At 35.1% G+C, this 26,431-nt stretch overlaps 2 protein-coding genes across 3 annotated transcripts in view; both read left to right on the top strand.

Moving 5' to 3' along the window:
- Window positions 1–4,458, top strand: part of LOC107702922 (aldehyde dehydrogenase, mitochondrial-like) — an 18,283-nt gene extending 13,825 nt beyond the window's left edge. The window contains exons 9-13 of the mRNA XM_016505368.1: window positions 634–818; window positions 1,429–1,593; window positions 3,325–3,464; window positions 3,661–3,775; window positions 4,038–4,458. Coding sequence (XP_016360854.1) covers window positions 634–818; window positions 1,429–1,593; window positions 3,325–3,464; window positions 3,661–3,775; window positions 4,038–4,070 — 638 coding nt within the window. The 3' untranslated portion in view covers window positions 4,071–4,458. The remainder of the gene's footprint in view (window positions 1–633; window positions 819–1,428; window positions 1,594–3,324; window positions 3,465–3,660; window positions 3,776–4,037) is intronic.
- Window positions 4,459–8,258: 3,800 nt separating this feature from the next.
- Window positions 8,259–26,043, top strand: LOC107702970 (MAP kinase-activated protein kinase 5). Of its 2 annotated transcripts, XM_016505447.1 has the most exons (14): window positions 8,259–8,817; window positions 12,324–12,397; window positions 13,115–13,190; window positions 14,642–14,739; window positions 14,867–14,975; window positions 16,977–17,066; window positions 18,556–18,651; window positions 19,066–19,146; window positions 20,104–20,291; window positions 20,707–20,827; window positions 23,291–23,421; window positions 24,252–24,367; window positions 24,957–25,061; window positions 25,754–26,042. In XM_016505447.1, the coding sequence occupies exons 1-14, from the start codon at window positions 8,782–8,784 to the stop codon at window positions 25,846–25,848; spliced, it is 1,416 nt and encodes a 471-aa protein (XP_016360933.1). In that variant the 5' UTR covers window positions 8,259–8,781; the 3' UTR covers window positions 25,849–26,042. The 2 variants fall into 2 exon arrangements, with proteins under 2 accessions (XP_016360933.1, XP_016360934.1); XM_016505448.1 differs by lacking the exons at window positions 8,259–8,817; window positions 12,324–12,397; window positions 13,115–13,190 and having other exon boundaries at window positions 14,666–14,739; window positions 14,863–14,975; window positions 25,754–26,043.
- Window positions 26,044–26,431: the final 388 nt, after the last annotated feature.

Raw genomic sequence — 26,431 nt, 5'->3', positions numbered from 1 at the left:
GTGTGTGTGTGTGTGTGTGTGTGTGTGTGTGTGTGTGTGTGTGTGTGTTTAAAGCATGTTTAGATGGCAGAAACAGCACTTCTGTTGCCAAAGGCTTGTCACATTTGCTCAGTAATCTGGGCAATGAATTCAAAGACTGTCAACATAAAGATGCCAAAATGTGGCCAATTAATCTGTAGCTACATATACTTAAAATATATATAGTCTTTACTTATATTTATTATTATTTCTTACTTTATGTAGTTCCTATATGTGTATGCCCTATTTAAATGATTTAATCTATAATTTTTTTCATGATTGGTTTTCAGTGATTTTTAACTACAGTGCTTTTTTGTGTTTTTTAGCAGACAGGGATTGTACATTTATTCACCTTCGCATCGTCCCGAACCTGTATGGCTTTCTTATAAACAGTCGAACACAAAAGAAGATATTTAGAATTTTTTTGGCAATAAAATCAAAGTCAGTTTGGTCCAAAACAACACTGGACAGCAGTTACTTTCATAGTATGGACAAAAAACAGTAAGATGTTTCTCAAAATACCTTTTTTTGTGTTCCACAGAAGAAAGAACGACCCTTTTCTAATAGTAAACCAGTGTGTCGATCTTTCTAATGAAAGGATATTTGCGTTTGCAGTGGAGGAGGCAGTGGAGCAGTCTCATTTCGCCCTGTTCTTCAACCGAGGCCAGTGCTGTTGTGCAGGCTCTCGCACGTTTGTGCAGGAGAGCATCTACGATGAGTTTGTTGAGCGGAGCGTAGAGAGAGCTAAGAAGAGGATTGTGGGAGACCCCTTTGACTTGAACATGGAGCAGGGCCCCCAGGTACAGTTCTGTGTCACAAACCTATAAACCTGTTTGTATCATATGTGACCCTGGAGCACAGAAGCAGTCTTAAGTCGCTGGGGTATATTTGTAGCAATAGCCAACAATACATTGTATGGGTCAAAATTATTGATTTTTCTTTTATGCCAAAAATCATTAGGATATTAAGTAAAGATCATGTTCCATGAAGATATTTTGTAAATGTCCTACTGTAAATATATCAAAACTTAATTTTTGATTAGTAATATGCATTGCTAAGAACTTCATTTGGACAACTTTAAAGGCGATTTTCTCAATATTTTGATTTTTTTGCACCCTCAGATTCCAGATTTTCTAATAGTTGTATCTCAACCAAATATTGTCCAATCCTAACAACAACCATACAACAATGAAAAGCTTATTTATTCAGCTTTCAGATGATGCATAAATCTCAATTTCGAAAAATTGACCCTTATGTGACCCTGGACCACAAAACCAGTCATATTTTAGTTTATACAAACATTTCTGCATGTGGGTTTGAGAATGTGTTTGTGTAAGGACATCCTATTGAACTAATGCATGATCAGCATAGTGCTCTGATATTGCATCCATAGTCCTCTCTTCGCTGAAGGTGGATGAGGAACAGTTCCAGAAGATTCTTGGCTACATCAGCAGTGGGAAGCGTGATGGCGCTAAGCTCATGTGTGGCGGCGAGGCGGCAGCTGACCGCGGTTACTTCATCCAGCCCACCATCTTCAGAGATGTTAAAGATGACATGACAATTGCTCGGGAGGAGGTGCGTGCACTTGAATTATTCAACACATTACTAAGGAAAGGGCCTTTCCATTCACGTCAAGATTTTGAGTTTTGAGCTCTCACTAAACTTACAGACGAGATCTAGTGGGATTCCAATCATCTTGCTTTCCAGAAGTGTTTATTTAATATTTCCTGCATGAATAATCAGCCCTAACTAAATAATTAGTATTAACGACAATTAATAAATATTAACGTCAGAAATTAATATTTGCTTTTACTTTTGTATTTTCCATTTTAATTTAAGATTTAGTCATTTTGATGTGTGTTTTTGACATTTTATTAATAGTCTATATGGTTTTTATTCATTTCTATGTCAGTTTTAGTTATTTTAGTACATCACGTTAAACTGAATAAAAATGAGAAATGTTACTTTGGAAACTAGCTGAATTAAAATAAGTTTAAGTTTATATATATATATTTAATTTTATTTCAGTTAACATTTATTTTATTTCAACTAATGTTTTTTTTAGTTAAATCCTTTAATATATGGATTTAAAAATCCATATAACTTCTACATCTTCGGAACACGAATAGAGATGTGTTTTCTCTTATTTCTGTCCATCCATTGAAATTCCACGCAACCAAACTGTTCAACTTCAAAAGGTTCATAAAGACATTGTAAATGTAATCTATATGAATCGAGTGGTTTAATCCAAGTCTTCTGAAGAGACGCGACCACTTTATATGATTGACAGATTTAATTTAGGCTTATAAACATCAAATATGGTAATGAATTGCGGTAACAGGAAGAGGAATTTAATGAATTGCTATTCAAAGAATTTCAACACAGATATTGCATTCTGGGAAATTAGTTTTTTTCCCCACCCTAGTCAGGAAAAGTTGATCTATTAAATATAAACCTTTAAAATTCAAAGTTTTTTTTTTAAGCTTCCAAATAAGACTTGACACACTTTTCTTTTCGAATTAAAAATGAGCTATGAATTTATTTTCTATAAAATTCTGCTTCCGCACACACTAATTCAAAATGTAATTCTGCATTCAGTTTGCTTCCTAAATTTGAATTCATATCAAATTCAAGAAATGAATTGGAATTTAAAAGGCATTTATAATTAAATTCTTAAATGTAACTCTGATGTGAATGTCATAGTGTCAGCTTGCAGACATTAAGGCACAACTATCTGGAAAAAGGTTATTTGAAACAGTTTGCACTGTGAAAAACACTGCTGAAAACCTGTAGAAAAAAAATGTGACTATGCAAATTCTAAGCCAAGTGCATACTGGCCCTGATGTAATAGAATCACTTTCAGAGTTTTACAGCTGGCAGTCACCGTTTGCAGATTGAATTAATATTATATGCATGCATACATCATCAAATGCAGTACAAACTTAACTTTACACAAATTCAGACGCAGCATCAGTTAACAACCAGATGTGTAGGAGAGATCAACCAATCACGTCTCACCACAAATCTCAATATAACCTTAATAATGTGAGGTTTTTAGCATCTTTTCTTTCTGATTTACCTCAAAGGAGCTATACCTGTTGTTTTAAATTAATATAAAATGCCATTTTACATAGTTTTCTAATGCACAATTTTTGGCATTCTGTACACAGAGGGCTGAATAGATGCATTTCTATTTAGATTCTGTTTTTTCTATATTAATTTGATTATGAATTCTATTCATTCCATTTTGCTGTAAGATTTACATCCAGTATGAGATAACATGCTGTTCCCTTTCTTTTCTGTCAGATCTTTGGACCTGTGATGCAAATTCTGAAGTTTAGATCTTTAGAGGAAGTGATTGAGAGAGCCAATGCAGTTGCTGTTTTTACCCAAAACATTGACAAGGCCCATTACATATCCAACGGCCTGCGCGCTGGCACTGTGTGGTGAGCATGGGATGTGCTTTGTTATATTAAAGGGGTCATATGATGCGATTCCATTACACCAAATACACAAAATAATGTTCTTTTTAGCAACATCATATGACCCCTTTAAGGGAACGTGGCACCTTAGAAATGGGTTTATCAGACATCTTTGCTGTTTTCTGAAATGTGGTTTGTGCTTGTCATTTTATTTCATTAGGATTAACTGTTATGACGTGTTTGGAGCTCAGGCTCCATTTGGGGGATACAAGTCCTCGGGAATCGGTCGTGAGTTAGGAGAGTATGGACTGGACAACTACACAGAGGTCAAAACGGTAAGCTTTCGCCATCAGATATTTAAAAGTGCACTCATTATTCATAATTCACTCGCTATTGTGAACTATAAATAGCATAGTTGTATCTGTCTTACAACCTACATTTGCCCAAAGTGATTTCTCACAGTGCTTTTAGAGTTGCTTATTTCAAATTAAAAGATGTCAAGTAGAGTGTTTTAGATGCATATTTAGTCCACAATCTCCATATTGCAGCTATTCGTTCTGTCATTTTTTTATTATTCACTAACTCTTTCCTCCACAGGTTACAATTAAGGTCCCTCAGAAAAATTCGTAAATGGATGAATTCACCTAATTATAAGAGTCATGCCAGACATTATTAAAAATGAACATTATTCTGATTCTCATCCATCAACACGAGTAATGTGCTAATGTGAACTGAAAAATAATACGTGTTTAGTCCAAATTCTCGTCTGTAACAATAGTTCTAACAGTGATGATTAGTTAGTCACGTATAGTTGATTTTACGGAAGTTATTGCTATGATTATCCACCAGACAAAAGGAGAGAAGATTTGTATTGGGCTGACTTTATTCGGTTTAATTCAAGCATTATATAGACAGCATAATGACTACAATTATTTGCATGTATGCACTGATTTGCGTAATAAATGCTTCAGATATTGTATTTGTTTAATTAATTTATTCATTTTTATTAATTCATTTATTCTTAATGTGCATAAATATTTGTCCTTTTCTGATTATGTTTTTTTTGTAATAACATGCAGAAGAAAATAAATATCAAACATTACAAGTGTTGTTCATGATTTTGCAGCATTTATTGTTAGATATGATTTCCCACCTTAAAAAGAAAATTGTATATTGATTGTTATAATGCACGTGCATATTTCTCAGTTTTTCTGGTTTTTATTATATAGTGGCTTACAGAAAGAAGCAATTGTGTGTGGTTTGTAAACCATAAATATCAGCCTATTTGTGACAAGAGCTATCTTCTTTCTATAAGCCCAACTTAGTATTCTGGGACGACTCTGTGTAGAGGATAGAAGGATAAAAAGAGCTTACTATGGTGAGTATTTATACCTATTAACATACAGTGCACTAATTTTGTTTGGTTTTACAGTGTTTAAACATTTATTTGTGTTATGTAGACTTTATAATGAACTTAATTTAGAATTGTTATTTCCTTCTTCACCAATAACACCCTACTCTGTTATCTTTCTGACTTAAAAAATAAATAAAATAGTGGCCCATGATAATACCATGTGTTTTGTATGTTAAAAACTGTGTATTAGAAGTGCCTTGGCCCTTGGACTACCGTGATAATTTGTAATATTTGTATTTATTTGCAGTGTTGTGGAAAGTTACTTTTAAAAGTAATGCATTACAATATTTTGTTACTCCATAAAAAAGTAACTAATTGCGTTAGTTGCTCTTTATGGAAAGTGATGCATTACATTACTTTTTGTTTTGGGCTGGGCTTGCTTATTTGTTTTTTTAATAACAAACACCCTAAAGTTATATTTTTAGCAACTATAAAGGCCCTTTCACACCAAAAGTGAAATTATTCCTCTGCACTTGCTCCCGATTTCTCTCAACATGAGGACAGGGGAGCTGTCAGTCAATACGTGGGAAAACAAAGTAACTTGCATTACTTATTTAACCCTCTGGTATTGTTCATTTGGGAGTCACACTTGTGTTGTTCGTGGTCAAAAGTGACCGGACACCTGACATGTAACTTTTTTTTTTCTTCAGTGAAATCAATGTAATATATTTTTGTTCAATATTTTTTCTTTTGTATTTTGAGAGAATTTCATGGTACTATTTAATATGTATGCAATAATTATGATCAATTTCTCCCCTTGAAAATAATACAAAAAAACTTTTTTCTAATATATATTTTTTTTACTTTTCAATTATGGCAGTATTTCATGTTAAAATAGAGACAATGCCTTTAAAATCCAATTTTTGAAGGCAGGTTAGTTCCATCTGCTGGGAGTAAAAAAAAAAAAAAAGAAAAACTTCTGCAATTCCATGGTTTAGCCACTTTTAGAGCTCTATATAAAAGGCTTATAAATTAGTTTTTAAACATAAATACTTTTTTTAAGTTGTGGATTTGGATTTATACAGTATTTAGACATTCTCAAAGATAACCGTTTTGTTTTGCATATCTCTTGATATTTTAAAGTGTCACCCCTTCATTGCTGTGCACTTTTTTCTGCATCGTGAATGATTTGTAGATTGTACTCACAAAAACTTCTCTGTATTTTTGCATATTTCCCATTAATTTCCAATGGCGGTCATTTTTGACCGCGAAACAACACAAGTGTGACTATTTTTTTTTTACGACCATTTAGCTTTTTCGAATCAAGTCCACAATTTTATTTTTATATATATATATATATATATTTTTTTTTTGTGGTCACATAGTGACTGCCATAATCGAGTTTCGTACCATTCTGATGAAGTAGCGATTTTTAAAATTTCAAAACATTTTTTTTCCCGGTCTAAAATGACCGAACAACACCAGAGGGTTAAAAAAGTAACTCCGATAATTCGTTGTAAATGTAAAAGTAATGCGTTACTTTGCTAGTTACTTGGGGAAAGTAATCTGATTACGTAACTTGCGTTACTTGAAATGCCTTACCACCAAGCACCAACAATGTTTATTTGTGGATCTAAAAGTATTCCTAAACAGTGTTGGGGAAAGTTACTTTTAAAAGTAATGCATTACAATATTGCGTTACTCCATAAAAAAGTAACAAATTACATTACTTAGTTACTTTTTATGGAAAGTAATGCGTTATGTTACTTTTGCATTACTTTTTAAATCTGGACAGGGGTTGCTTGTTTGATTTTAAAATAACTATTTTTGGCAAATATAAAAGCCTTTTCACACCAAAAGTGAAACGAATAAGCCTCAGGCTGAAGGGAAAGTAAATGTACGTCCGTACAGTAGAATGCAGAAGAAGAAATTTCAACACACTTCAGCAATAAAAAAACACACAAATGTTCGTCTAGAGTAATTTGTGCTTATTAGTACGCTTGAACTGGATCATCGAAGCTCAGAAGCACATAGAATGGGATTAAATACATAAAGGATATTTGTGTTGTTTAACATTTAATTATTGCAGGTTTGCGTCATTCTGAGTTACATTATTTTTAGTCATTTTGAGCAATACTGAATTTTTTTTTAAAAAAAAAAAAAAAAAACTTGCGTTACTTATTTGAAAAAGTAACTCGGATATTCTTAAAAAATTTAAAAAGTAATGCGTTACTTTACTAGTTACTTGAAAAAAGTAATCTGATTACGTAACTTGTAATATATTACCCCCAACACTGTTCCTAAATATGAAACAATTCTAACCCCATATGCTACTATGGTAAAGACACGATACAACGCGACCGCTCGCATTATAATCATTCAATTCTAACAGAAAATCGTCTGGTAATATGCCGCAACTTTCAGACGAGAGACAAACCCCGCATTATGCCAATAGTATGTTCAGTGCTGAGTTGGAGGACTGGTGGCAAAGAGGTATTTGGTCAGTGCCATAATTGGTCATTATGGATAAGAATGGCTGCTTTTTTAGTTATAATGATTTCTGCACTAAATTTAATTTTAAGTGTGAGTAAAAAGTTTATTTGAAAGTTACTAAAAGTATTCCTTTACCATTCCTTAATATGTTAAAGGGGATTTTAACATACTCCACTATCATTCCCAAGATTTTGGATCTTAAATGAGGCAAAATAAATTTTGTAGATGAGAAGTGTACTAATAAGTTTGTAAGAAATTGTCTCTATCCTGGTCCAATAAGAAGGAACTATATTTTTCAACATCTAAATAAGAAATCAGTAAATGAATTTAGATACAAATATTAGTTATTTCCTCTTCCACCAAAATATAAAGAAGTGCACTTTAAAATTGTGTACGATATTTATCCTGCTAAGGAATTTCCACTTTTGGAAGACAAAAGTGTAGACTTTGTAGTAAATTGTTTACTCCTCATATTAAAATACTTTATTCACAAATGTAAAGTTCTGAAAACAGCACCCCAGTTTAATGTCTTTAAAAAGGAGCTTGCCATGTGGGGTGAATTTGGGTAATCTGGGACATTTTTTGCAATTTTGATTTATTTCGATATCTATCTAACACATTAGATCAAGCACACACTGGAGTTTAGGTGTCCCAGATTACCCGAATTCACCCTATACAGAGGTCCTGAAAATTACGAGAAGTGATAAAGCCAATAAATTATTTGATTTGTTTAATAAGTGTGATCTTGTTTAATCCCCTACATTGTTTATGGTTGCATGAATATATTTTTATTTTATTTTATTTGGATTAATGTCTTGAATGATGGTTTATTTCTGTGTTATAGTATGATTAATATGAATGTCTCAGTCTGTGAGGACTTACAGTTGTGGTTATGTTAGCCTATTTTGTTATGTTATGATGCTTGAAATGCAAAAAAAAAAAAAAATGTTCAGTGCTGAGCTCCTCTGCGTTAGGTGGCGGAATGCTCGCGCAATGTGGCGTGTAACAACGAAGAGCAATCTTCCCCAGCTCAAAGGTAGCGCTAGCACCTTAGCAAACAAACCTAGGATAGTATTTGGTCTCTATGGTGCTTTTCAAGACACAGTTGATCGCTGAACGCTGGGTAACGCTTTTATCGTCCTTCATCGGTTTCGTTGCACGCTTGTGAAGAACAGCGTGGAGCAGTTGGCAAACAGTGGCTGGAGGAACGGCAGCCTCCACGGTGGTAGTCTGTGAAATGCATGTGTAAGATGCTAGCCGAGCACGTCTAGCCTCAGAAAGTCGCGTCTTTGTTGCTTTTCTAACTGTCTGGTGGGCTGTCACTCATTGCATTTAAATGCCAGTTACGCAAAGGCGCAAAGTTCATCGGACAGCATGGGAAGTGTGCATAAGAAGGCATCTTAGCGCTTAGACCTCGTTCAACGTCCAGATTTAGGGAAGATCGCGCCTGTTGAAGCCAAAGAGTGAAGATCTGCGGGTGTCACAGTCAGCATCATGTCTGAGGACAGCAGCGTGGACAGGTTCATTAAGGTGAGGCGGCGAGCTAATCAACAAAAGCGACCGAGTTACGTCTTTACATTCCTGTAACTTCTACATGACACGTGTCTGTCTGCGGGAACTGTCTGTGCATTATCCTGCTTGCCACATGGCTACTAGCCACAAAATGTCAAATTAAATATCAATTTGAGTTGAACATAATACACTATTTTATCTGTGTTATCTCCAGTGTTGGGGTAACGCATTACAAGTAACGCGAGTTACGTAATCAGATTACCTTTTCAAGATATGCATTAATTCATCTCACTCACAAAAAAAAAACAGATTCAGTATTCCTCAAAATGAATACAAATAATGCAACTGCAATATTAAGTGTTTAACAACACAAATATGCTTTATGTATTTAATCCCATTCTATTAACCAATGTCTTTGCTTCTGACCTTCGATGATCCAGTCAAGCGTACTAATACGCACAAATTACTCTAGACAAACATTTGTGTCTTTTTTATTGCTGAAGTGTGTTGAAATGTCTTCTTCTGCACTCTACTGTACGGACGTAAATTTACTTTCCCTTCAGCCTGAGGCTTATTCGTTTCACTTTTGGTGTGAAAAGGCTTTTATATTTGCCAAAAATAGAACTTTTTTATTTTAAAAACAAACAAGCAAGCCCTGTCCGGATTTAAAAAGTTATGCAAAAGTAACGTAACGCATTATTTCCATAAAAAGTAACTAAGTAACGTAATTAGTTACTTTTTTTATGGAGTAACGCAATATTGTAATGCATTACTTTTAAAAGTAACTTTCCCCAACACTGGTTATCTTAAAGCTTCCACTAAGAAAAAAGTCAGTTTCAGTAAACAAAACAATCCGCCTAGTAATAAGACGACCACTGTGTTATTACGGAATATTACTGTCATTTTATTAATAATGAAGTCGCCCGAGGTCACACGCGGTGGCGCCATTTGTGTTTGAATGAAACGAGAGCGTGACGTATAATACATGAAAGGAGTTCTAATGATTCGAAAATGTAACGCATAAAGAACTAGTGCGGGATTTGCAACATTACAATGAATGACATGAAGGTACAGAGAGAGAGAAAAAGGTTACACACTATTAAGTACAGAGTAGTGATAAATAGCAAAAATTGCATGTTGCTTGAACTTATACATAATTTACTGTTGTTACTATAGTAAGTATATGTAGCAAGTGTTACAGAAAACAAGCATGCCCCTGTCTGTATGACTAAAAAACAAAACATTACAAGATTATCATCCATTATGAATAGACAAACTGTTCCTACGCGTCCCGTAGCAGTGTCCGGAGGCTGTAAACAGCGAGAGATCATGAGGCAGGCGACGAGAAGAATAACATATAATGAGTATAATAATACATTTGCAGAGCCGGTGTTATAAAATAACAACAATACAATTTCTTCTATGATATCAGTTAGGTTATTGAAGCAGGTAAAACTGAGTAATGAGATCTCAATCCAATACCAGACTGAATAAGAGTGTCTAAAAACAGGTGAGGCACTGATTGAGAACCACACAAAGGACATTCTGGTTGAGTTTCCATGAATTTAGATAACGACAAACTACATAGTTTACTCTGTGGTTTGTTGAATTTTGTTAATTGCAGAATTAAATCAAAACATATGTGACCCTGGACCACAAAACTTAAGCGTTTAAGTGTCAATTTTTCAAAATTGAGATTTATGCATCATCTGAAAGCTGAATAAATAAGCTTTCCATTGATGTATGGTTTGTTAGGATCGGACAATATTTGGCCGAGATACAACTATTTGAAAATCCGGAATCTGAGGGTGCAAAAAAATCTAAATATTGAGAAAATCATCTTTAAAAAGTTGTCCAAATTAAGTTCTTAGCAATGCATATTACTAATAAAAAATTAAGTTTTGATGTATTTACGGTAGGAAATTTACAAAATATCTTCATGGAACATGATCTTTACTTAATGTCCTAATGATTTTTGGCATAAAATAAAAATCTGTAATTTTGCCCCATACAATGTATTTTTGGCTATTGCTACAAATATACCCCAGCGACTTAAGACTGCTTTTGTGCTCCAGGGTCACACATAGTAATTACTATTATATAGCATTGCTTCTGCGAGGCGTATTTGGAGTTTCAGCGCGAGAGCGCCCTCTGGCCTTTGGATGGAGATTTACTGCTGATCACAGAACCGTGCTTCACTGAAAGATACGCATGACAATCGCAGCTTCTGTCGAATCGCGATCTCGATTCCATTTCGATTTATCGTGCAGCCCTATCGTGCACTCTATCAAACATTTTTTATATCGTTTTCGAAGAAGGTGTACCGTCGATAAATATCGATACCGTTTTATCGCCCAGGCCTAGTAATTACTATTATATAGCATTGCAGTAATTATAACTTAAGGCAAGGCACTGCAGATCTCACCGTACATTCCCCAAGACAGTTGCTTTGTATTACAAGTTTCCTGAAATGTTATGTTTAAATATGCAAATAAGTCATTGTCTAATTAAATGCACACTAATTTGCATACTTTTCCAGGACAGAAATCTGAACACTTGATAAAGCCAGATTCAACATTTTTATTTCATTTTGCTGACATATTGGAGTTGAGGGGTTTTAAAGAGGGGATTTGTATCACTCCATAAATCAGAAAATATTGTCGACAATCAAAAAAAATAAATAAAAAATCGCCATGGTTTTTGTAACAAAATGTTACATAACCGGCGCGAATGATATTTGAACAAACCCCTCTGTAAAACCCTCCAGAATATAGATAAAACTGTAAAGTTTAGTGTATGCTGCTGAAGTGGAGAAAAACTCACAGCCTTTAATGATATGTATCGTAATTGAAATCTACAGACACAAATAGATAGTGTAATAAAATAAACGCTTAAATATGTATTTTGGATGTTTTATTTACACTAGTCAGAAAGATGACATGGAAGCAAAATAGTACAAAATTTCCAAATTCACCAGTGCCTTGCCCGTTTTTATTCTTGTTTGTAAGGACATTAATTTCCAGTGTGGTGTGACCCTACTCAGAATATTAAACTTTTTTTTTTTTTTTTTACATTAAAATAAAAATTTGTTACCTTAATTTTAACAAATGCAGCATAAGCATTCAACATAGCAACAGGACCTTTGAATGCTGAATTCAGTACACTGGCAGTACATTTGATTACACTGTAATTAAATTTTTCACCTACATTTCAATTTAGTTGAAGTCTTGTGTCTGACATTTCCTGTTAAATACATGTTATTACTACTGCATTTTGTGCCGGTTGCATCATAACTCTTTGAAAACTACTAGCCATGGATTCTGCTGTGACTCTATCCTTTAAATATGCTTTTAAGCCTTTTTTAGTTTTATGCGTCTCATGATGCACAATGAAGAAATCAACTATTTGAAAACAGAGGCAAAGTAACCAATTACATGTATAATAATTATGCATACTGTTTAAGTCAGGTCAATCAGTGTGGATGAGTGTATCGAATGAACTGTTCCCAAACACTCTTGTTACAGGAGACATCAATCCTGGAAGAGTATAACATTAATTGGACACAGAAGCTGGGAGCTGGGATCAGTGGTCCTGTGAGGTACAGTATGCTGTTATGTCCAGTTTGAAGGGTATTTTGAATGGTAATTTTTGCATATAAAAATGACATTCAGCTGTAAACACTATAAACTCCTCAAGCAGAAGTAGTTATTTCCCACTGTATGAACGCATTTCTGTTTCAGGAAATATTTCTGATTCGTTTCTGGAACAAAAATCAACTGCAATCGTGGGGGAAAAGCATCAAGGAATTATTTTGGGTTAATCTTTTTTCAGCACGTTCATTTCTCAATCATGTACTGCACTGCATTATACTATGTTTTGAAACTTCAGAGCGTTCATCATAAAACTAAGCATTTAAATATCATCTTACTAAGACATTACTGGGAAATACAGAATGACAACTGATTTAAATTTTTATGTAAGTAGTCTCGTATAATATTATAAAATCTAATTGATTTACATTACAATCTATCAGAATTGCATCTTACTTTTTGGCCACATAAATATCAGCATCTGCACCAAATTGCATATTTTCGCTCAGTTTGGGCCTCTGTTTTTTTTTTCGTCCATATTCTCACTTTACCATACTATATGAGCCATAAAATCCTGATGGATCAAATATGATTCTGAACAAAAACACATTATGAACTTCTCAATAAACTGTTCCATTTAAAAACAATAGATTTTCTGACTATATTAGGCCTTACAGAGTTAAGACGTTAACTAATGTATTGCTGTTTTTGTTTTTTTTCACCAGGGTGTGTGTGAAGAAGTCGACACAAGAACGGTTTGCCCTAAAGATCTTGATTGACAGACCCAAAGCCCGCAATGAGGTAGTGTGTGCCGTTTGCATACTTTGGTTTCTTTTATTTGAAGAGCATCTATATCATTTGGTGTTATAGATTCAAGGCCCCGATATACTTCAGGCGAAATCGAAGAACGAACTGGTGTGACATCCTTTCAAACAAAATCAGGCCAAAACGAAGTTCGTTTGCAGTTCGTTTCGGGAGTTCGAAACAGCTTGCCAAACCAGAAAACGTTCACTCCAGCTGGTAAAGACCTTTGAACTACCATTGGTCCGTGGCGATGATGTAATAGGTTGGTGTGGTCTGGAGCTCCGCCCTCTTTGACGTGGAAATCTCTGGTTTATTTCCTCTGTTGAGTCTGTCGAAGTCAAATGTCCGTGAGTAAAAGTTGCTTTATATTAGAAATTGAAGTGTAATTGTAATCGAAATCAACACTGACACTGTTTTTTCATGTTTAAAGGCACAATATGTAAGATTTTTGTAATAAAATATCCAAAAACCACTTGCACAGTGTGATATATTTCATGCAGTTGTGCACTTAAGTTATCCCAAAAGTTCCCAAGGATTTGTAAATCCAGAGAAATTCCAATTTTAAATCGCCTATCAATGACGTAATATCCGCGCTATCGGTTTCCGCTTGTAGAAACTATGGCAACACACGTGGACAAAAATGCTGCTGCAGTAGTTAAACTAAATCCATTACGGCAGTCGCGAATAAAATGAAATGAAAAGTGTTGACTGCAGCATTAAATTTAGATCTGCTCAAAGTGATTCTTTTCCCGCGTTTTTACAGCGTTGTGCATTATAACCAATAACACGTGATTCTGTTGAGCGTATGAACGCAGCAACCAATCAGAGGCGTTCAGATGAGTCATCGCTGAAACACCAGAGTTTTGTTGTTCAGTGCGCGTGAAAATTCTCTCATCATAAACAACAAAGTGCAGATGTACGTATGATGTAAGTAGGAGATTCATTCATCAAACAGTGTATAGACAGCTTTACTGATTATAAGGGGAGTTTTTTGAGAGTACTGTACAGCTGTTTGGCTTAAAGCAATCTATGGTATAAAGTGCTATATAAATAAACATGACGTGACTTTACTTGACTGGAGTGCTGAATTGCAGAGCTGGTGCAAACATATCCACATTGCTATCATCAGATGCTTTCTTAACTGCTGTTTTCTCACCGCTGTCATTTTTGTTGTGTGTTTATTTTGTTGGTGAGAGGAAAGCGCGTGGCACATATTTGCATACTCAATCTACACCCCACCTCTGACAGTGCGGGGGTGTTTGAATGTGTGAAAAAACATTATACTGTCACTCAGCCTCTAGGACTTCTTTTTGCTCCCAAGCGAAGAACGAACGAATAGGAACTTCGCTTGAAGTATATCAGGGCCTTAATAAATTGAAATGTAGACTTTACAGAACATCTCCAAGTGCAGCTTTAAATTCTCTGCTGTGATTTATTTTTATTCGCAGGTTAGGCTTCATATGATGTGTGCCTCTCACCCCAACATTGTGAAAATAATGGAGGTGTATGCCAACAGCGTACAGTTTCCTCATGAATCCAGTCCGAGGTAGTGGAGTTCAGCAGCATCAGTGCACACAACACGGCACTTCCTACACGTACAGTACAAAGAAAATGTTTCTAATGCTCTTAACTATCTAAAATAATCTGCTGTTTTCTGTGCTTCTCTCTGATAGGGCAAGGTTACTGATTGTCATGGAAATGATGGAAGGTGGCGAGTTGTTCCACAGAATCAGCCAGCACAAGCACTTTACAGAGAAGATGGCCAGTCAGGTCACTAAACAGGTACAGGCTTCACAGTTAAAGGTCTTACTGTTGAGTAAGGCTCTGGTCTGGAGAAGTAATACAAGTAATATTAATGTCTTGGTGATGGAAATGACTGCTCTTTTCTTACAGTTAATTTGGGTAACATAGCAGCTCATTTGATGGTGAAAGATTACTATTAGCAGCCATCAAGAAAGCTATAACGTGAAAGTGGCTTCAGTCCGAGCCTTCACCAAAGCCTGATTGGTCTAGGGTTGGGTGATAAACAATATCATATCGAAATTGCTGATAAATTTTACAATGATAAGCTCTGGACATTTTTACTCGATATGGATTAATCTAACAGCCTATCACAAAGCCAAAACAGACGCGACATAAGTTCTTACAGTTAATTTGGGTAACATAGCAGCTCATTTGATGGTGAAAGATTACTATTAGCAGCCATCAAGAAAGCTATAACGTGAAAGTGGCTTCAGTCCGAGCCTTCACCAAAGCCTGATTGGTCTAGGGTTGGGTGATAAACAATATCATATCGAAATTGCTGATAAATTTTACAATGATAAGCTCTGGACATTTTTACTCGATATGGATTAATCTAACAGTCTATCACAAAGCCAAAACAGATGCGACCTAATAAGTCTGCGTGTCTCTGTGTGAATGAAAGGCACGGTTTCGTCTGATACACAAACTCAAACTCACGTGACGCCCACTGTGTTCAACGTCTGCGTCTCGATATATGAGGACATGAACGCGTGAACTTCATCTCCAGAGCTGATCTGAGAGTCACTTCACCAGCTTTACACCGTTTATTTTGAGAAAAACTACCGTCAAACACACACTGAAACTGAAAGTTGAACGGAAAGACCTTCGCAACAACCCGTCAAAATAAAAGTTTGGTTTAACTTGAAGAAATTATGACAGAAATATATTACTATTGCATACATAAATGTAATTCTTAAAGTAGTGATAAATAGTTATTTTATAGTTTTATTTTATTAATAGTTAAGGTAGTAATAGTTATTTTGGTGATAGTTATTTTTCAAGTTTTTTTCAACAAGTTATTTTTTCAATATAAAAAAAATGCAATTGTTGTAAATTCATTATTTTTAAAATATTGATTAAATTGTTTTTTTTATAAATTTTATTATACACCATTTTTGATGATGAATTTGTATTAAGTAATAAAACGGAATAAAAAAATAAAATAAAATGAAAAAACAAAACCGAATTTATGGAAAAATAACATGGATTTCATGGGACTCAAAATTAAAAGGAGCTACTTTGTGGAGTTTAGTTGTGAACAAATGAGTTATGATAGCATTCATTCTCCAGGTCTGACAAACAACAAACAAATGTGGAAAGCATTTCCTTCCCAATTAATGGTAATGTTAAATGAATATCGCGATAAATATCAGTATCGTATGATGTGGAAAAAGATATTGCGATAATATTTTATCCCTATCAGTGGTCCAAAACATGGAGAGAATGACCTTCTTATTAAATCTATGGATGGATAAATATTTGAAGTGCTTGGAAAAATGAGTTGTGTTTACGACTTAATGACATATTTATTGACTACTGTATGACTTGACATATATTTCCATTGATATAACTTAAATAGGGATGGATGGATAGATGACCAAACGATTGTTCTATCAAGTTCTGTTGTTATTGCATGTTTTCTTTTTTAAATAAAGGTAAAAAAGTACAGTAGTTAACATAATAGCAAACGTATGCTGATGAGTTTATCTCGGGTAACAAATTATTGTTCATTTTAAAATGAATGATCACATAATAGAGTAAACATGCAATGCTTGACACGTATGACTAACTTCACAATAGGCCCTTTAAATAACTCCAGTGTTAATTTTTGATTACGTTATTATAAATAGTCTCTATTGTTTTTAGTAGACATTTTGAATTTACAATTGTTTAAAATGTAACATTATAAACATCAAAACTTGTGTATATATATATATATTTATATCAAGTAGTTTGACTAAACTTCCGTCATTTTTACAGATAAGCCTTGCATTGCAACACTGTCATTCATTAAATATTGCACATCGAGACCTGAAACCAGAGAACCTGCTCTTCAAGGACAATTCACTGGTGAGATCTGAGACCTGAATAATACTTTATTGCATGAATTCATTTGATTTCATTGATTACAGTGCAAATAAAGTGTTAGATCAGGGTCTTGGTCAGTTTTGGTCCTGATCTCCCACGCACAGGGCAAAAGTGACATTACAGTTGAAATGCTGCTTATTTAAAAATACAAATGATATGGATTAAATGCATATGATTTAATATGAATTATTATTATTGCTGTTTACAGTAATGATGCATCATACGATCTTGTATTTTGTTGGTCATAACCAAATACTAGGGATGCACGTTATTATCGGAACGTTATCAATATCGACCGATAATGGCTTAAAATGCAAATATCGGCAAAAATTATGCCGATATGCCTTGCCGATAAGATGAGTAACTCGCATGTGCTCAGGGTGTGCTTGCGATAAGATCACATCAGCAGTGTGCTCATTCTTGAAGCAAACTTTTTCCTGAATGATGATTAGATTCCCTGTTTTGAGCATTTAATCTGAGAATGCGAGTACAGAATGAGGCGTCTGGTGTGTGATGGAGTCAACAGCCTCCCCTGGGTCCTAATGCCCGTCCGGTAAGGCGTTTCATTTACTTAGGGGGCACTGTTGGCGTACTTGTAATAAAATGAAAGTAAAACACAAAAATAACATTTGTGTTTCTGATTAAATAAAGCAGTAATTGATGTCATAAAATCACGAGTATGGTTTGATTTAAAGGTCAGAATGTATAGCTTACATGAATAAAAATCACAAACAAGACACTTGAAAATGAAATTTTTTAATATATATTCAGATTTATTCATTAATGTGTAATATGTTTATTTTTTTCAAATGGATTATGAAAACTTAAATATAGCTCTAAAAGATTTTCAGAATGTGTACAACTCTTTTGCGTTAGACCATCTACAAATGTTAAATATTCAAATAAAATGTTAAGGATTTCTTAAGAGTTGCTTTATAGTTATTTTCAAAGCTTTCAATGTACTCTCATTATAAAAGAATGATGTCATAAAATCACGAGTATGGTTTGATTTAAAGGTCAGAAGGTATAGCTTACGTGAATAAAAATCACAAACAAGACACTTGAAAATTTAATTTTTTAATATATATTCAGATTTATTCATTAATGTGTAATATGTTTATTTTTTTCAAATGGATTATGAAAACTTAAATATAGCTCTAAAAGATTTTCAGAATGTGTACAACTCTTTTGCGTTAGACCATCTACAAATGTTAAATATTCAAATAAAATGTTAAGGATTTCTTAAGAGTTGCTTTATAGTTATTTTCAAAGCTTTCAAATATCGTGCATCCCTACCAAATACATTTTTCATACCCACAATGCATGTATTGTTTTAAAAATCCTTCTCTCTTAAATTGTTTCCAACTTTAGAACCTTTCTGAATTAAGCAAATGTTATTTCAATAATCAGTAAGGACATTTTTCCATTATTAGATTTTGAATCATGTTTCTTGTGTCTAACGCCCCATCAGGATGCTCCTGTAAAACTGTGTGATTTTGGTTTTGCCAAAATCGACCAAGGGGATTTAATGACCCCACAGTTCACTCCATACTATGTAGCACCGCAGGTAAGACCTCAGTGACTTTTTATAGATGATTGCTCTTAATTCCTACTTTCAAAGGAGTCAAATCATGAAAAATCACATTTCCTTTTCTTGATAATAATGGGACAAAACAACGACACAAAACTTTTAATCAATTTATTTAATAGATGTCTTGAACTGAATAGTGCAAGGAAAAGCCAACAAGTGTCCATGGTCATGATGTTTCATGGATTGTAATTCTGGGAAATAATGATAAAATGATTATGATAATGATAAAAAGTAAGCGTGTCCAAACCTTTGGCTGGTAGTGTGGCATGGCACATTAATTGGTTACTTTTACCAATTTGGATTATGATCTTGCCAGCCACGCATGAAATCTTTGATCAGTCCGAAACTTTGTGACTTAATTGACAAATGTGAACTAACTTTCTTCAAAAGGTGCTGGAGGCACAAAGACGCCACCAGAAAGAAAAGTCTGGAATTATACCTACCTCACCCACACCTTACACATACAACAAGGTAAACTTTATGTTATTCAGTGTTATGGCTTGTTCTTTTGAACAAAATCCATCCTATTATCATCTGTTTGATGTTCACTTGTCATTTTTACAGTGCAAAAAAACAACGACACAAAACTTTTAATCAATTTATTTAATAGATGTCTTGAACTGAATAGTGCAAGGAAAAGCCAACAAGTGTCCATGGTCATGATGTTTCATGGATTGTAATTCTGGGAAATAATGATAAAATGATTATGATAATGATAAAAAGTAAGCGTGTCCAAACCTTTGGCTGGTAGTGTGGCATGGCACATTAATTGGTTACTTTTACGAATTTGGATTATGATCTTGCCAGCCACGCATGAAATCTTTGATCAGTCCGAAACTTTGTGACTTAATTGACAAATGTGAACTAACTTTCTTCAAAAGGTGCTGGAGGCACAGAGACGCCACCAGAAAGAAAAGTCTGGAATTATACCTACCTCACCCACACCTTACACATACAACAAGGTAAACTTTGTTATTCAGTGTTATGGCTTGTTCTTTTGAACAAAATCCATCCTATTATCATCTGTTTGATGTCCACTTGTCATTTTTACAGTGCAAATATTCAAATTCTTGCCCACTATCGTATTCTTCCTATACAGTCACAAGAATAAGCTTTTGAACCCTTTGAAAATATTTGGATTTCAGCATTTATTACTCAAACATTTTGGTCATATGCATGACAGTGACTTTATTTTCCCCTTCAATCTGTGCAATAATTAATACTTATTACTTTTGGACAGGCAAAATATGTACACATTTTCAACAATGAATTTATTTTTCTCTAGTGGGCCGGGTTTGTTTTATTTTATTTTTTATTTTTTTTGCAGTCTCATGTTTTTCACTTGCAGCCTAGTCACAAGACGAACTGACTGAAGTGGTTTCGCTCGCTATCTGTAAAGCCAATACATTCTTTCTTTCCGCTCTTCAGAGCTGTGACCTATGGTCCTTGGGGGTGATCGTCTATGTAATGCTCTGCGGATATCCTCCGTTTTACTCCAAACACCACAGCCGCACCATCCCTAAAGACATGCGCAAAAAAATCATGACTGGCATCTTTGACTTCCCAGAGGAGGAGTGGAGTCAAATATCTGAAATGGCCAAGGACATTGTCCGCAAGTGAGTGTCTTTCTATTTGATCAAAACATGCTTTCCTCCTTATTCGGGGCCAAGCACAGATTGTATTGATTCTGTTACTTGAGTCTTGAGTCTGTGGCAGCCTCTAGATCTATATGGTAAAAAAGTTGTGAAATTTGGCACAGTGAATAAGGTGAGTTTTAAAATCTTTGTTGCATATTTTGATGTCAGTTGCTCAAATACTCTAGTGCCACTAGGAGTTTAGAATTGTACATTTGTGCATTTAGCAGACGCTGCTTTTATCCGAAGCAACTAAGATTGGTGACTATTAACCAACGTTAGTTTATCTTAAAAGAAAAAAATGAAGTAACTATGTATAATTTGTTAAACTTTTACCCAATTTTAGTGGTGTAAACCACTGCTCACATAAAGATCTGACATATTTTGTTGCATCAAGGCTACTTAAAGTGAAGCCGGAGGAGAGACTAAACATAGAAGGAGTTTTAGCCCATCCCTGGCTCAACTGCACTGAGGCGCTGGACAATGTGCTTCCCTCTGCTCAAATGATGATGGACAAGGTGAGCTCCAACCGAAGACAACATTTCAAAGCTTAGTTGAGTCGTATCTGCCAATGTTTAATGCACTTGTTGCAGACACAGCCCCCCTGGAGCAACGTTTTCATTTATTTTTAACGTTATCTTAAGTACATTTAAAATGTGGGAGGGAAAATGTATCGTTTAGTTGAACTTTAGTATCTTAACTTTAGCTTTGATTTAAGTTGAAGCTACACTATGAAACTTTGGGCAAGCATCTGCGACTCTGAAAGACAAAGAAGAAACATCATATACCGGGTAAACAAAAAATGCCCACCATTGTCTTGTAAAGTTGTATTGTTGCTGCCGCTGCTTGTGTGTAATGACAGGTACAGTTAGCTAAGAGAAACATGCTCTCTGACCTCTATTTGAATTTCTGCATTGCTTTGACATTTGTCTTCTTCGACTACTTTGTGAAAGCAATGATCCATTTGTGATGTTGCTACCCAGTGGATGTGCCAGTTACTGCCAAGAATTCCAGACACATGCACAGATGATGCATTCAGACGCACAGATGCCTGTGTATCCAGAAAAGTTTGACTGCACACAGACTCTTGATGACAAAATGCATGCACTGTGCATGAGATGCATTATCAGTCACCGACACTAAATCACTAGATTAGCCATTGTTTGGCTACGTTACAGTAGCTCAGCAACATTTGCACCCTTATGACTTTCATACAAAGCTTCTGTTTGCGTTACACAAGACACAAACTGTCACTCATTGGTGATATAGTGTGCACATGTGTGACATTTGATTCTGTTGCAATGGACGTCCAGGTTATTTCCACATTGTTCTATCTGTAGAGCGTAGGGTTTCTGCCTCGCGTAAATACTGCTAAATGGTACTGAAATCCATTCCAGTAAAGCCTGTGATTGTCCAGGTAATTTGCTGTGTGTATTCAGAATTATGTGGAAGCTTTGATATTTGCTTGATAGTGTGTTTTTGTGTGTGTGCAGAAACCTGAGCTGAATGCTGTGAAGGGAGTGGAATTGTGTAGTGTTTGTGCATGTTGCTGGTATTTCTGAAATATTTTAACTTGTTTTGCCAGGATTTCATATTTATTTATATTAGGGATGTTCATTTCGGTTATTTTTCCTAACCGACAACCGATGCTCGTTAACCGATTATTAACCGTTAACCGACAAGATTATTTTAAATTCGAATTTATTTTAATTAGAAAGGATACGTGTCTGTGACCCGTTAAAAAATACTAACATTTGTTTCCCGGGGATTAATTTTACATGTTACAACAGAACATGAGGATTCACGTGGTCATCATATCGCATCATGCACCTGCAGCGCTTCTGCGAGCAGAGAAAAACATAATAAAGCTAGGCTATATATTTATAACGAATAAATAGGCCTATACGAGAAATATATTTTTAATAAATGAAGAAAACGAAAGAAAAACTGTGCAACAAGTAGAGTTTCAGTTCATTTTTGTGCTGCGCCCAAGGAAACCAAGACGGCAGAAAGCGGCATCCTATTTTTCTCTATTCTTATTTTACAAAAGCACAAAGATTTGTTTTTATTGTGAATGTACACAAATAAAGACAAACCTTTTACAATTCCAATTATCTTTATGACTAAAAGGAGTAATTGCTTCCACTGTTAGAAGGAAAAAATTCAAATGATTGCGCTGGCGCCGCATGCGCACACACAGTTAAGCATTGCTACCTTGACAATGCAGCCTGTTCATACGATTATGGAAACATTTGATTTTGTGACGAATGAGAGACGCAACGTTGGTTTCAGTTTCGTTTTAGCCTAAATGAATTTGTTTTGGCTTGTCGTTTAGCTATAGCTTCTTATATTTTTAATTCTTGTTCTTTTCTAAATACTGTTAATTGAAAGGATTTGTTGTGGAGTGAGGGGAATTAAAATAGCCTAGCTATGTTTACAGCATTTATTATAATGTTTGTAAACATTTCGTGTCGGCATTAGGCCTATTTCTGAATGAAATAATAAAATGCGACTTATGTTTTTTTTCCTCTAAAAAAACAAAAAGAAATTTATGCGCGTAGCGTATTTCAACCATGCAGCAAACCTTTTTAAATATTTTGATAAATTACTAAAAAAATAACTTTTTAAACCGTTTAACTGATTGTATTAATCGTCAAAATTCTTCACGGTCGGTTAACGGTTAACCGGTTAAAATGAACATCCCTAATTTATATAGTGCTTTATACAAAGTAGCTTCATGGAAATAAAGAGGAAAATACCAGTGTTAATCAAATGTGCCCCACCGTACAGCAAGTGTTCATATTTGATCTCAAAATCAATTCTGAATTTTTTCAGGAACAGATTAAGACATGTTGTACAAAGAAGCGCAGTGCATCAGAGAACTGATTTCTCTTCCCATCCGCTGCATCTCCTTACACATACTGCACTACGCATGTGCATAATAAATATATGAGTTATGTGTTGTTATATTGTTCATGCAGGCAGTTGTGGCTGGAATCCAACAGGCCCATGCTGAGCAACTGGCCAACATGAGGATACAGGACCTCAATCTCAGTCTAAAGCCACTCAACTCCGTCAACAACCCCATTTTGAGAAAGAGAAAGCTACTTGGGTGAGTCTCCCCTCTTTGCTGTGTCCCTGTTCAGTTAAAGGTGGGGTAAGCGATTTCTGGTAGCCAATGTTGACATTTGAAATCATCAAAACAAACACGCCCCTACCCCAAGAGGGTCTCGCCCCTATTTTGATAACTCCGCCCCACACATAGCCTACGTACTCAACCCAGGCAACGATTAGTTCTGTGAAACAAAGCAAAACCAATGTTACACCATGTCTACACCGGACGCGAGTGGCACGGCGCGACAAAATACTATAGAACTCATTATAATCAGTGATGCTGTCTACACCATAGATATATATACACATGGATGCGGCGTGGCACGACAAATCCCCGACAGAAAACTGCTGCCGCGTTCTATTCATGACGTATTGATTTTTAACGGTCGCTTTAGTGTACTAGACAGACTTTAGCTGTTGCGGCGCAGACACGGTGTTACTCGCCTATCGAGAAGAAACAAAACAACCTCGGCGTCCGATCGCAGGCCTTATGCTCCTTGAGTTTTCTCCAGCGCTGGAAAGCTGATCCGATATTTACACGGGTCCTACTTCTTGCCTTAAGCCTTCTTTTATTCCGCAGTCGTTTTCCTCTTTTGTTTTTTTATCCGCCATCTCTATCTTTCTGTCGCTCGGCTCGCACTGAGCACTGAACGCCCCTAGACACTAGAAACTAGACACGCCCCTTACTGCTGATTGGCTACAAGTTTGTTTTGCTAGTCGGCCCGAATCGGGTTTCTAAAGCGTTTTCGAAAAATCGCTTACCCCACCTTTAATTGGCATAATTCAGAATGCACTTACAGATCTGTGTTTGATTTCTGCCTCATGCAGCACCAAACCTAGCGATGAACTTTTCATTAATGATCCAGAGAATGAGGCGGAGGACACCAACGTGGCTCTGGAAACACTTCGGGATGTAATCGCACAGTGCATCTTACCGCAGGCTGGTATGTGTGGACATTCATTGTAGGTTTGTGGTGTTTATAACCCTCAGGTTATTCTTTCCAGAGGACTGAGACAGAAGGTGCATACATACACAAATACAAACACAAGATATATACATATACACTGTGTTTTTGACACTGGTAAAAAATATTTACCACAGCAGTCCTTAAATATAGTCTTACGGATCTGATTCATAAAAAATTCATAGCATTCATAAAAAATTAAGAAACACATTTTATCATCCCAGCTATAGCCATGTTGGTAATGATCCAAAATAGCAGTGCTATATAATGGCACATAAATGTATATATACAGCAGGTATAGAAAAGTATCATATTAAAGTATACCCTTTAAAATAATCACGTTGTTGCTTTGCAGCCTGAAATGAAGATGCACACAGTTTTTGTTTTATCCAGCTGTATTTACTCTAAATTTACTATAAAGTATTTACTATAAAACACCGACATGTGTTGGAAAAAGTTTTTTTCTAATTATTTTTTTTAACGGGGGTGATTCTTTTCTATACCCGCTGTATATAACAGCGCAATGAAGTACTGTAGTACTTACAATATCTCTTTGTTGTTTTTACAGGTGACAATGAAGATGAGAAGCTAAATGAAGTAATGCATGAAGCGTGGCGATTCAATCGCGATTGCAAACTTCTCAGAGATGGATTGCAAGGGTTAAGTTGGGATGGTATGTGTTTATTTGCTTTATTTACTATAGACTAAAATTGAACATCTGAATCTATGAATTTTAGGTGAGAAGTCATATCAACCGCTTTCAAAAAAAAGATCAAGATTGAAGTTCGTCGTTTGAATCAATTGGATTTTTAATCACTAATAACCTCAAATGGTATCCTAATGTTATGTTGCTTATAAACAGTCATGAGCAACCTCAAAGACGTGTCAGAATAGGTATTTTTTTGGTCATGTGCTTGACCTTTTGATGACAGGATGGACTTAAAATTAAGACTAAAATTGCATTTCCTGAGGAGATAGTAGCAGCAAAACAGATTCAGGTAAGAGCTCGTAGGGTTTGGTTCTGTGTGAAAGAAACGCTGCATCAGTGCTTTAGTTCAAAATCTCCCGTACATTTATTTCTTTAATCTTTTAAGTGCATAAGATGCTGAATTGGTTACAAAGTGAACAAAGATGTCTAACCAATATTTAACAATAAGGAAATTAAGTAGCTGAAAGATTCGGTCAAGTCAGATGAAATGATTTTCAAATTAAATGTGACATTGTAGACGTGTTGTTTCACACTAACACTGGAAAAAGACGAGCAGTAAGTATTAAAAACAGTAATGTGAGCCCTCCTTGACTAATTAATTGCATAATTTCGATATTAGTAAAATATCAACCTGTTATGTTTTTCTTTCTTCACAGGTAGATCTTTTTCTGACAAAGTAGATCGCTTAAAGCTGGCTGAAATCGTCAAACAGGCCATTGAAGAAAAGACCATTTTACAGGACTCCCAATAGCAAGTGCTGAAATTTTAATCCCTTTTGTACTGTTCGTTATAATTGTCATTAGGCATATGATTGCAAAACATGTTTTTTATTAATTGCAGACCTTTTTCCATGGTCATGCTGTATAGTCTGTTGTAAATCTCTAGCTGAAACCAAGTTGTTGTTGGTATGATCTGTTTTCACTACAGACTGCAGTAAAGAAAAGTGTTTTAAAGAAATTGCAGCGTTTTCATTTCTGAAAATAACAAAAAATAGTGGGAAAATGTCTATATTAGATGACATTTATGACCCTGGACTACAAAACCAGTCATAAGGGTCAATTTTTCGAAATTGAGATTTATACATCATCTGAAAGCTGAATACATAAGCTTTCCATTGATGTATGGTTTGTTAGGATAGGACAATATTTGGAACTATTTGAAAATCTGGAATCTGAGGGTGCAAAAAAATCTAAATATTGAGAAAATCACCTTTAAAGTTGTCCAAATGAAGTTCTTAGCTATGCATATTACTAATCAAAAATTAAGTTTTAATATATTTACAGTAGGAAATGTACAAAATATCTTCATGGAACATGATCTTTACTTAATATCCT

Source organism: Sinocyclocheilus anshuiensis, unplaced genomic scaffold (assembly GCF_001515605.1).
Source record: "Sinocyclocheilus anshuiensis isolate Anshui unplaced genomic scaffold, SAMN03320099.WGS_v1.1 scaffold238, whole genome shotgun sequence".
Classification (NCBI taxonomy): Eukaryota; Metazoa; Chordata; class Actinopteri; order Cypriniformes; family Cyprinidae; genus Sinocyclocheilus; species Sinocyclocheilus anshuiensis.
Note: the sequence above shows the minus strand (reverse complement) of the source record. Positions and strands in the feature narration are given on the sequence as shown.